Genomic DNA, 12,962 nt, shown 5'->3' on the forward strand with positions numbered 1-12,962 from the left:
CAAATACCATGCTGCATAAAACTGGCAAGAGTGGGCATCTGTGTCTTGTACCTCATCTTAAAAGCTTTTCACTTTTCTCCACTGAGTATGATATGGCTGTGGATTTGGTATAGACAGCCTTTATTATATTGAGACACATTACATCTATACCCACTTTGTTAACAGCTTTTATCATAAATGTTGAATTTTGTCAAATGGTTTTTCTTCATCTATTAAAATTATCATAGTGACTTAAACTTTAAATTTTGTTCATGTGCAATATCACATTGATTGGTTTGCAGATGTTGAACCATCCTTGCATCGCTGGATAGATCCCACTTGATCATAGTGTATGATCCTTCTAATATATTGTTCAATTCAGTTTGCTGATATTTTTGTTGGGGATTTTTGCATCTCTGTTCATCAGGGATATTGGCCTGTAATTTTATATGTGTGTGTTGTCATCGTCTGGTTTTGGTGTCAGGGTTATGCTGGCCTCATAACGAGTTTGGGAACATTTCCTCTTTGGGTTTATTGTTTTTTAAAGAGTGTGAGAAGAGTAAGTATTAAGCGTTATTTGAATGTTTGATAGAATTCACCACTGACAAGTCTTGTCCTGAACTTTTGTTTGTTGGGAGTTTTTTTTATTACTGATTTAATTTCCCTACTAGTGATTGGCCTATTCAGAATTTCTATTTCTTCATCATTCAGTCTTAAAAGATTGTATATTTTTTGGAATTTCTTTGTTTCTTCTAGGTTGTACTATTTTGTTTAATTTTTTATATTATAAAAATTATAAATAATTATAAAATATTTATATAATTGTTGATAGTCTCTTATGATCCTTTGTACTTCTTTGGTATCAGTTATAACTTCTCTTTCGTTTCTGGTTTCATTTATTTGAGCCCTCTCTTTCTTAGTCTAGCTAAAGCTTTGTCAATTTTGTGTCTTATATACAGCTCTTAGTTTCATTGGTTTTTTATTTATTTTGGTTTCTATTTCATTTCTTTTCACTCTGATCTTTATTATTCCCTTCCCTCTAACTTGGGAATTTATTTTTCTTTTTCTGGTTCCTTTAGGTGGAAAGTTAGATTGTGTATTTGAGATATTTCCTGTTTCTTGAGGTAGGCCTATATCACTATAATCTCTCTTAGAACTGCTTATGCTATATCCCATTGATTTGGGTATATTTCCATTTACATTTGTCTCATGCTATTTTTTTTTTTATTCCTCCTTTGATTTCTTTGTTGACCTATTGGTTGTTTATTATCATGTTGCTTAATCTCCACATAGTTGTGATTTTTCCAGTTTCCTCTTTTAATTGATTTCTTGTTTCATGCTGGTATAGTTGGAAAAGATGCTTGATCTGATTTCAGTGTTCTTAAATTTATTGAGACTTGCTTTGTGGCTTAACATGTGATCTATCCTGGAGAATGTTTCATGTGCACTTGAAAAGAATGTGTATTCTGTTTTTGGATGAAATGTTCTGTATATATCTGTTAAGTCCATCTGGTCTAATATGCTTTATAAGGCTGATGTTTCCTTATTGATTTTCTGTCTGAATGATCTATTCATTGAGCTAAGTGGAGTGTTAAAGTCCCCTACTGCTATTGTTTTGCTGTCAATTTCTCCTTTTGTGTCTGCTAATATTTGTTTTGTATATTTGGATGCTCCTATGTTGAGTGCAGGGATATTTACAGGTATTATATCCTCTTGCTGGATTGACCCCTTTTTTGTTATGTAACATCCATCTTTGTCTTTTTTACAGTCTTTGTTTCAAAGTCTGTTTTGTCTGCTGTAAGTATAGTTACCCAGCTTTCTTTTGGTTTACACTTACACGGAATATTTTTTTCCATTCCTTCACTTTTAGTCTGTTGTCCTTACATCTGAAAGGAATCTCTTGTAGGCAGCATGTATGTGGTTCTTGTATTTTCAGTCCATTCAGCCATGGAACTTAGTCCACTTACGTTGAACCTAATTATTGATAGGTATTCACTTATAGCCGTTTTGTTCATTGTTTTCTGGCTGTGTTGTAGTTCCTCTCTTTCTTCTTTTCTTGCATTCTATATGACTTTCTATAGTATTATGCTTAGATTCCTTTTTCATTGTCTTTGTGTATGCACGACAGGTTTTGGCTTTGTGGTTACCATGAGGCTGACATATAACAGCCTATATATATAAAATAGTCTGTTGTAAGTCAGTGGGAAGTTAGGTTTGTGAATGCATTCTAAAACTTCACATTTTTACTCCCCATCCTCCATGGTTACATTTTTAATGTCCCATCTTACATCTTTTTATTTTGTGTATCCCTTAACTAATTATTTTTTTAAGATTGATTTATTTATTTTAGAAAGAGAGAGAACACAAGTGGGAGGGGCAGGGAGAGGGAGAAGGAACCTCAAGCAAACTCCACGAGTGTGGAGCTGGTCACGGGGCTCAGTCTCACAACCCTGAGATCATGACCTGCCCCCAAACCAAGAGTCAGATGCTCAATCCACTGTGCCACCCAGGCACCCCTCCCTTAACTGATTATTATAGTTATTGTTATTTTTACTACTTTTGCCTTTAAAATTTTTGTACTAGCATTTTAAGTGAATAATCCATTACCATTACCATATATTTACCTATAACAGTGAGGTTTTTACTCCATTTTTTTCTTACTAATTAGTGTACTTTCTTTTCAGCTTAAAGAAGCCCCTTTAACATTTTTCGTAGGGCCAGTTTAGTGGTGGTGAACTCTGTTAGCTTTTGTTTGTCTGAAAAGCTCTTTATCTCTCCTTCAAACCTGAGTGATAACCTTACTGAATAGTGTTTTGAATATACCGTCCGGCTGGCTTCTGGCCTGTAAAATATCTGCTGATAAATCTGCTAATAATCTTATGGGTATTCCCTTATACATAACAAATTAACTTTTCTTTTACTGTTTTTAAGATTCTTTAACTTTGGACATTTTAATTATACTGTGTGTTGGTGTGGGTCTCTTTGGGCTCATTTTTGGGGAATTCTTTGCGCTTTCTAGATCTGGATGTCTGTTTTCTTCCCCAAGTAAGGGAAGTTTTCAGCCATTATTTCTTTAAATGAGTTTTCTGACCCTTTCTCTTTCCTCTATAATTCCTATAATGAGAATGTGAATCTCTTGTCTCATAAGTTCCTTAAACTATCTTCACTTTTTAAAGTTATTTTCTTTTTGCTACTCTGTTGGGGTGACTTTCACTCCTCTGTCTTCCAGATCGCTGATGCTTTCTTTTGTTTCATCTACTTTGCTGTTGAACCTCTCTACTGTATTTTTCAGTTTAGTTATTGTATTCTGCAGCTCTGTGACTTTGCTACTTAGATTTTTAACTCTTTTTTGAAGTTCTAGTGTGTTTATTCATTCTTCTTCTGAGTTCAGTGAGCATCTTCGTGGCCATTACTTGAACTCTGTATCAGATAAATCTCTTATCTCTGTTTTATTAAGTGCTTTTCAGGGGAGGGGTGTATCTTGTTCTTTCATTTGGAACATATTCCTCTGTCTTCCTATTTTGCTTGACTTTCTTTTCATTTCTGTGTGTGCTGGGTGAAACAGCTTTCTCTCTCAGTCTTGGATGAGTGGACTTCTGTAGATGATGAGCCTTATTGCTAACCTTGCATTTTGTTATCTCTTGAACCTTTGTGATTGTTTAAGCAATGTGATTTATTCCTGATTGGCCCCACTTGTTGAGGGAGTGGCTAGCCCTTTGAGTCTTCCAGAAGGTGGGATCTCAGTCAGCCACTAGCTTTAGGCGAATTGGAAGCTTAACACTCAGGCAGGAGATTTTAAAATACACAAATATGTACAGTCTTGTGGGACCACAATTATAAAGCCCGCTGGCCTCCAGATCAGGCAATGTGCAAGTGTCTCCCTGGTGACAGTTGGAAAGACTGGGGCTCCAGAATAGTGTATAAGTTCATTTCTGGGAGGAGCAGGTAAGCTGTGGCAAGGCCAAGGGAGGGCACAAAGGTAGTGTCCCCTGGCCTACATTCCCTGAGAGCATGTCTGTGTGGCCTTTAAATATGTAATAATTCTAAAGTGTGTCCTTCTATCTGAAGTTCTAGGACACATAAATAGTCCTTTTTCACACGAGAGTGGAGTTGTGTTTTAGTCTGCTGTCTCTACAGTGTCCTGGGGGTGGTAATCCATCAAGATCTGTCAGCCCAATGTTTCAAACCTGCTGGGACCAGAAACACAATCTTCCCTGGCACCAGATCCAGGTGCTCAAGGGACATCCCTGTGAAGGGTGTACCTACCTGCACTAGCGGGTTAGAGGGGAGTGCAGAAATGGCACCCACCAGTGCCTCTCTCCCTAGAGAGAGTCCTAAGAACCTTTTCACAGATACTCTAGGATTAGCAAATGGATCTCATTCATGTGTCGTCTAGGTGCTTTTCAAACTGCTGCCCTTGTGCTAAGTCCCAGGGTGAATGAGTCTGCAGTCAAATGCTTTATGAGTGGAATCTCTGTTTCCTATAGCCCTATATTCTTCTGAATGTAAGCCCTGTTGGTTTTCAAAGCCAGCTATTTTGAGGGCTCCTCATCTCTCTGGTATAGGTTCCCAGGGTCAAGGCGCCTCATGGGAAGCACATCACCTTGCTCCACAAGGAAAAACTCCGTATTTGTGACATCCTTCCCAGTTGTGGGTTGCCATGGCATTAAGTACATTGGCGTTGTTGTGATACCATGACCACCATCCATCCATAGAACCCTTCGTCTTGTAAAACTGAAATGCCATACTTATTAAACAGTAACTTTCCATTCTCCTATCTCCTCAGCTCCTGGCAACCACCATACTACTTTCTGTCTGATTTTGACTACTCTATGTAGCTGGTATAAGTGGAATCAAACAGTGTTTGTGTTTTTTAACTGGTTTATTTCACTTAGCATAATGGCCTCATGTTCATCCATGTTGTAGCTTGTATCAGTATTTCTTTCCCTTCTAAGGTTGAAAAATATTCTGTTGCATGTATATGCCACATTTTGTTTATCTCTTCATCTGTTAATGGATAGTTGGGTTGCTTCCATGTTTTAGCTATTGTGAATAATGCTGTCTACATAGGTGTGCACACATAAAGGATATATTTTTCTTAATCTTTAATACACATACAACTTTCATAGGTTTTCTCTTTTACATAAGTAATTTCTAAGCACATTTTCATTATAAAAAATTTAAATGATACAGATATATAGACAGCAAAACATGAAAGTTCCCATTCATCCTCTCCTCCTACTCCCAGTTCTCCCAGTTGAGTTTGCCCTGTTACTGACATCCCTTTCTAATGAATTTATGCACATTTGTATGCATCTTCCTTTTTTAAAGGGGATCCTACTGCACATATTTTTCTATAGTTTTTTGTCTTTAATAATGTTTTGGAGATCTTCTCAATCTTATTTTTGTTTTTCTGTTTTTAACAATGGTTCATATATTCCATAAAGTTGCATTGACTATTCATATATTTTTGTATATGTACATTAACTTTTACACACACAGGATTCTTTCTGTACATTCTTAGAAGTAGAATTCCTAGGTCCAAGAAAATTTCTTCAGGATTAATCGTATTTTCTAAGATCCTTTATGGTTTGCTTATTTTTCTGGAGAAGTTATTATGGAGCTCTAGAAGTTTGGAAAAACAAATAGTATTCTAAAATAAATTTCCTGGCTATGGATTTGTTCCCCTATGCAAAGGAGTTGTAAACCATGAGTTTTATAACAATGGGTTTATTTAAAAAAAAAAAAAAAAAAACTAGTTGATCTCTTAATCTAGGCATTTTGGTTAACACATCAGAGATATGGTCCTTATTTATGTTTATAGGACAAATGGGGAGTTTTTGAAGGGATGATAAAAAAGCATTGTTGAAAAATATCTTTTAATATTTTTAGTGGAGAAACCTGGCAGATGCCACCTTACCCAGGGACCAAAGTTAATATCACATGTGATAATCACATTGATAACACACAGTGATACACTACAGTGAGACGGGCACATTGTCTCTATGATGTCCTCCCCTCAAACCCATAAACCCAATTTAATCATGAAACAACATTAGAGAAACTCAATTTGAGGGACAGTCTACAAAATACCTGACCATGACTCTTCAAAAATGCCAGCATCATAGAAAACAAGCAAAGACTGAGTGACTCTCTCAGGTTGGGGTGCAGTAAGGAGACAATGAGAACTAAATGCAATGTGATATTTTAGATTGGATCCTGTAACAGAAAAGAGATGTTAGTGGAAAAATTGATGAAATCTGAACTAAATCTGTGGTTTAGTATTGTATCAATATTAAATTCTTAGTTTTGATAAATATACCATGATTATATAAGATGCTAATTTTAGGAACCTGGGTGCAACTCCCTGTAAATCTAAAAATATTTCAAAGTGAGTTTTAGCGAGGGGTGCGGATCACGCCTGAGCAGCTCAGTTGGTTTAGCGTCTGACTCTTGGTTTCCACTCAGGTCATGATCTCATGGGTTGTGAGACTGAGCCCTGCATCAGGCTCTGCGCTCAGCAGGGAGTCTGCTTAAAGATTCTCTCCCTCTGCCCCTCCCCCAATGCATGCTTGCTCACTCTCTCAAATAAAAATTCTTTTTTAAAAAAGTAAGTTGTGTGTGTGTGGTGTTTTTTTTAAGGTATCTCTTTATTCTGGACAATGTACTCCTAAAAAGTTTGTCTTCTCTAGAACATTACTTCTTACCTCTTAAATCCAAGAGAGCCACTTGTCCCAAGGAGGGAAGTCCATTGAGCTTTTACAGACTAGAGACTTGGTGCAGTTGGAAGAGATCTCATGAATGGTTGAGGCAATATAGACATGGCCATAGCAAGGCCAGAAAGATGGGATCTGGGGAATGAATAATATGGCAAGAGAGCAGGCCTGAAGAATCAGAGAACCAAGTGGATTTTGCTTTGGAATGGATAGCCAGAGAGTGTGAAAGAGCTTTTTGAGAATGATTTGGCAAAATATAATAGCAACGCAAAGTTTTGCAAATAGGAGACAAAGTCACCCTAATCAGTAAGAGGGATTATCCACCACTCACAAGTGATACAAATGAAGACAGATAAATGAAAGTGAAGCCGAAGTGGCAACCTTTCCAGTTGCAGTCAAAGATGAGGCTGGATTGATTAATTGAAAATATCTGAGGCCTTTTGCAGTTAGCATATATCTGGACATTCCTTACAGGAGATGTGACCTAGCAAGCATACATGAGTAACCTAAAGGCAGAGGATTACAAAATGGGTAGGACCAGTGGCTGAAAAGATCATCGGTCCTCAGGAAGAGACATTATTTAAATAGGACCCAGTCCCTCGCACTAACATAATGTAACTGTACTTGTACCTGTGCCCAAGATTAACTGTTTAGTCACTCTTCTTGGTAAGCTGGAATCTAACAGCTAATATTAAATTTCTTGAATGGGTGGACCATCTGGTTACAGTTTTGGTTTCAGTTCCCTGTTATGCAATTGGCACCCAAATAAGAACTGTCTCCAAATGTAAGTAGACTGAGTCAGTCATAAACACTCAAAAAAAAAAGTTTTACTTCGTTTTGCTGTTCCAAGATCTTAGAAGATGAAGTATTTAACGAAATGGTCCTTTTTTTTTTTTTTTATGGCACATTTCTTTACCATGATGTGTTCGATCTAGAACAGTGGTCAGCAAACTTTTCCTGTAAAGGGCCAGATAGTACATATTTTTGGCTTTGGGGTGCCTGGTTGGCTCAGTTGGTTAAGCATCTGCCTTCAGCTCAGGTCGTGATCCCAGAGTCCAGGGATGGAGTCCCGCATCCAGCTCCCTGCTCAGCAGGGAGTCTGCTTCTTCCTCTGCCCCTCTGCCCCTCTGCCCCTCTGCTCACACAGGTGCGTGCACTCACTTTCTCTCTCTCAAATAAATAAAATCTTTAAAAAATATATTTTTGGCTTTGCAGCCACAAATGGTCTCTGTTGCCTATTTGTCATTGCTTTTTTTTTTCCTTAACCCTTTAAAGATGTGTTTTCGGTATCTTTCACCATATTTTCATACTTTGTGATAGTGGCTAAAGTTTGCAGGCTGGTATTAAACAATGATCTAAAATCAGGTTTCTGGTTGTAGATTCATTGCCACTGACCAAAAAAATCGTAAACGTGACTTTAATCCATTTATAAGAAATGGGTATGTAGTGGAAACCTTACTGCAGGCATTTCGGCACATTCACGGGAGATACTCTCTAATATGATTCTTGCAGAAAACCCATCATACCCTGAGAGTTTGCTATCCAGAAATAAATGGGCCTCATTTCTAATTTCAAGTTATTTATTCAAGATATCTTTTGTTTCTAAGTATTAGTTTCATCTTTTAATATGTAATGTGATCTATTTTTCAAAGATTCTGTATAATCTGTTTCCTCATTTAACCCATTAGCTGCCTCCTTTTTATAGTTTTGTTGCTATAAATCACATTCTTGCTTTCAGTGCCTCATTTTACAATCATGTTATAGTTTCTGCCTCTGATTTGGAGCTAAGCTCTGGCTTTTCACTGTTTCTGTCTCAAGGCCCTACTTCCAGACCCCAGCTGGTGGCCTTTAGGACCAGGAACCCATCCTTGGGATCACTGTGGAACAGACATGCTCCTAAAAGGCTAGTAGTTGGATATCATGCTACAGACTTCAGAGTTACACTTTGCCTACTTCACACGGTTTATCTAAAAAGGTAGATAGAATCACACATTTAAAGATTTGAGCTTTTATTTCTTCTGTTTGCATTTGTCACAATATACTGTCAAGTAATCTGTAAATCTTGCACTCAAACCCTTTGTTCCGTTTGGCTAAACAGTGCTCAGTCCAGCTGGCAGCCTATTTTAGCAGAAGGGTATCTGATGAAAACCCATTTACTGTTGTAGCACTGGATTTCTCAAACTTGTTGACAATACTGGGAATGGTTAATATCTTCTAAAATTTGTTTTACCAAGGTAAATTTCAAGGAGAACACAAAATAAAGCAGCATGTGCAGTTTTTAATTAATACTGTTTAATAATCAAAGGAATTTTTTTACTCAGTAAAAAGTTGATTGGGTTTTATTAACATTTCTTGTTTTGAATAATTAAGGCTTTTTATCTCTTATAGTTCTCTCTCTAGATATTTGGATTCTGTAAAAATAAAGCTCTGTTTTTTAAACAGTGAAAATTTCTTAAATGGAATACTTTTATTTAGTCATGATAATATTCCTGGTAGAAATTTTATTTTCTCCTAAGCAAGGTCCAGTCTATTGTTAACCAGAAGTTAACAACTGGGTCCACTAGAAGAAAGGGAAATTTAATATGAGTAGTATAAAGAGAAAAGAGTGGCATATGATTTCTTAAAAAGTCTCAGTCAACAATTAACTTCTTATATCAGGAATTGAACAAAAAATTTATTTTCCTACATCTATGTCTTAACGATGTATTTTAGTCTCAGTATTTTAGAGTTTTGAGCTATAGATATGACGGTATAATCTGTATAATACTTTTTAAAAAATTAGGGTATTAGCTTATATATGTAGATCCAGAGTCTGAGTAAAGTAGTGAGAGGGGCATGTGTTCGTTTCTCACTGAACGATTCTTCTAGAGTCTTTAGGTCTCTGTCATGTCGGTGCTTTCCTGCTTTGTTCTTCAGAGTCACTCAATGACTGGTGACTGTCTGGCTGCTGAAAGGAACACTTGCAACAGATGAATGCTGGGGCCCTCCTGTCCCTCCTTCCTCTGTAGCAGCTGCATTCTGCCCTTTCTATGGCCCTGCAAGGAAAGGAGGGAGAGAGGGGCGGGGGTGTGCCTATGTGCGTGCGTGCGTGTGTGTGTGCGTGCGCACACGTGCAAGTGTGTGCAGCGATCTCTGTCAGTATGCATTACAGGGTTTCTCAAGCACATGGAATGAGAATATTTCCCAAGAAATTCTGTCAAGGCCAGCACATATGGGAAATGTATTGCTATGCTTAGTCTTGTATCTGTGATTGTTTTTGTTTAATGGGGTAAGAAGAAATTTAACTCATGGAACATAGCTGTGCTCCCCCTCTCTATTTACCTGTCCTTTCTTTTTGAACTCTTCCAGGCAGCAGTACCTGTCCAAAGATCACTATAGTTCCACCTTGTTTGAAGAGAAGCACAACCCCACAGGTTGATCAGAATGTATGTAATGAAGAGGCTCAGGGAATAAATGGAAAAACGCCAGCGAAACACTCAGCTGCAAGTCCAAAGCCACAAGGTATGTTTAGTTTTTGTTTTTGTTTTTAATTTTATCTGGTTGGGTGTTTTGTTATTGATGAAGGCTACCCAGAAGAATGATAATGACTAAAAAAGAGTTTTAAGCTTTAAATGGGAAATTTATTATAGGGTGCACTTATTTTTTTCAGGGGAAAAAGTCAGCCTCAGGCAGAGTTGAGTATTTGTTCTGCTAAAACACCTTACACATTTTTCTAATATGGTTCTTTACTCATTACTGAAGTTTACATGTCCCCTTAAGGGGACTGTGGTCACTTCATGCATTGTGCTTGACCTAGTACATGGCCTGACTTACTATTTGCATAATAAATGTGTGACAAATGAATGACTACTGTCAGAAAGTCAGTATGACTTGCTAGATGTCAGAGGATCTGTGAAACAGATAATTGTAAAACTGTGCTTAATATACTTAGTAAGAATGTGATTTTATACTATTCAGGAACTGGGGCTTGAAAAGGCTTCTTAGTAAAGTCATCCACAGATATTAAAATAAACGGCCCCTCCATTCAAGAATCAAGCAGTCAACAAGGGGAAAAACAATTATAATGGTGGAAGTCTTTGAATGTTTTGTTCAGGGACCATTTCCTTTTAGCAATAAATTTCTAGTGAACTGGTTATTAGCTTTGGGGAGCACAAAACTGCAATTTTGATGACAGAGAGTAAGGCCTTTGGAAACGTTAACACAAAGCTGAGCCCTACTGTGATTTAATGTGTAGTTCCTTCCTAATAGATTTTTATTTGTACCAAATGCTGAACATTCAGCCACGAAACAATACTGGGCATTTTCAGAATTACTAATACTTTGGAAAAAATAAATTTCTATTTGGTTTATGTTGTATTTACTTTGGTCTCTTTCTTGTTCTTTGAAAGAAAAGTTAAAGAAAACACATCATAAAAGAACGAGTGTTACTCTTTAAAGTTCTTATGTTTTTAGGATTTCTGAAAGAGTCTTAAAGGCGCTTAAATAGAAAGGGACTTAAAATAGCATCTGCCCGATTGTGGGACATTTTTTTTTTTTGTTCTCTCTACTAGCTATATTTGTGGTGCTATGGAGTAAGGCTATCAAGTGAGGTCAGATAATTGGTGATTCAAATGAATGACTCATTCATGAGTTTATAACCTTTTCTTTTGACCATATTCCTCCCTATATAATTGATATGAATATGAACATAGAAAGTTTTTTGATCGTGATTTAAGCTGTTTTATTTGCAAAATACAAAATTCCGTCTTGCTTATTAAACCTGAGATGACAAAGAGCAAATGAAGTAAGAATATAAAAAATGAATGTAATTCAGTTTTATGTAATCGCCTAGATCACAAACGGGAATTTCATTATTTATAAAGCCTTTTTTGGGAAGATGCATTACTTCATTGTTTTTCATAGTTCATTGAGATAAATTACACCAGTCCTTCCTGAGCTGCTGTGTGCCAAAATAATCATATTCTTTAGGGAGATAGCACTTGATCTTGCTTTTGTGTTTGGAATTATATTAAAGTCAATATATTGATATTTAAATACATATATACTTCCTGTTCTGAATATGGATTAATTTATATAAGTTTACATAACTATAGGGGCTATTTCCACGTATAAAATAAATGATTTAGAGAACATTGTACTTTTTAAAAGTACTCTCACTCATTGTCTGGCCCTTCCTTGGTTCCCAGCTAAAATTTTAACCCCACTGTGACCTTTGACATTTCGTACTTCCTCATACCTACTTTATTTTTTCTCATTCATTGCAATCTGACCTACTCTATGTTTCACTCATCCATCTTAGTTTTTTTCTGCCTTTGTACTGCCAGTCTCCCATGGCATCGCAGGCCTTCAGTAATACTTGTTGAGTGACTCCCTGCTCCATAGCCACGTTTCCTCTACTTTGTTTCTGCTGTTCTTTGTTTAAAACTTGGAAGAATGTGTGCTATATAGAGAAAAACATCTGGGAAATGAGGCTACATCTTGGTATTACCAGACCAACTGCCAAATAAATTGGTCACTACTTACTTATTGACCAAATAGAAGTGTTCCCCACCCTCTAGTGGAGAGAAGCTTACTTTTAATTTCTACAAACCCTTAAGAGTATTTAGGTAACCGAGGCAGAGAAAGGAAGGGGTTATTAATGGGGATCAAGGGATTATCACACTGATACCTTTATTCCCACTTCGTGGCAAATCCCTTGCAAATTACGAATGGTGAGCCTGCTGAGGCTTCAAGATCCATTCTGTAATTTTAATTTAATTGAAGATTCTTATTTTAGATCAGTGTTCTCAACTGGAGATAATTTTGCAGCCCCCACCCCCACCCCATGGCCCGCACTTGATATTGCTAGAGACTTTTTTGCTTGACACCACATGTGGCAGTTTCTAATGGCAGCCAGTGGGGAGAGGCTAGGGATGCACAGGCCAGCCCCCCAAAACAAAGAGTTATCTGACCTGAAATGTCAGTAGTTTAAGAAACTCTGATCTGGATCCTCAAAAGAGCTCGTAATTCAATCTTTTTTTTTTCTCTCCTGTGGAGTGCTAATAATGTCATAGCTACAATTTATTTTAGTGATATTTAAAAGGAGGGACAATATTGAATACCTTTTTTAGTGATGATTATGTGGTAATGTGTCTGAACAAGGTCAGGTTTATATTTTTGTGTTTATTAGTAAGGAAGTTATGGGGATCTAGTGTATAGCTTGGCGACTATAGTTAATATTGTAATATATATTTGAAAATCACTGAGAAGAGATCCTAAAAGTTCTCA

The 12,962-nt window shown here is 36.9% G+C and overlaps 1 protein-coding gene across 8 annotated transcripts in view; it reads left to right on the top strand.

The window, feature by feature from the left end:
• FGD4 (FYVE, RhoGEF and PH domain containing 4) overlaps positions 1–12,962 on the top strand; it is a 207,153-nt gene that overhangs the window by 133,075 nt on the left and 61,116 nt on the right. For 7 of the 8 annotated variants that reach the window (XM_034646145.1, XM_034646144.1, XM_034646149.1 and 4 more), the window contains one exon: positions 10,044–10,196. In XM_034646145.1, coding sequence (XP_034502036.1) covers positions 10,044–10,196 — 153 coding nt within the window. Of the gene's footprint in view, positions 1–8,513; positions 8,671–10,043; positions 10,197–12,962 lie in introns of those variants that run through there. The other variant, XM_034646150.1, reaches the window with a different exon arrangement.

Source organism: Ailuropoda melanoleuca, chromosome 16, assembly GCF_002007445.2.
Source record: "Ailuropoda melanoleuca isolate Jingjing chromosome 16, ASM200744v2, whole genome shotgun sequence".
Taxonomy (NCBI): Eukaryota; Metazoa; Chordata; class Mammalia; order Carnivora; family Ursidae; genus Ailuropoda; species Ailuropoda melanoleuca.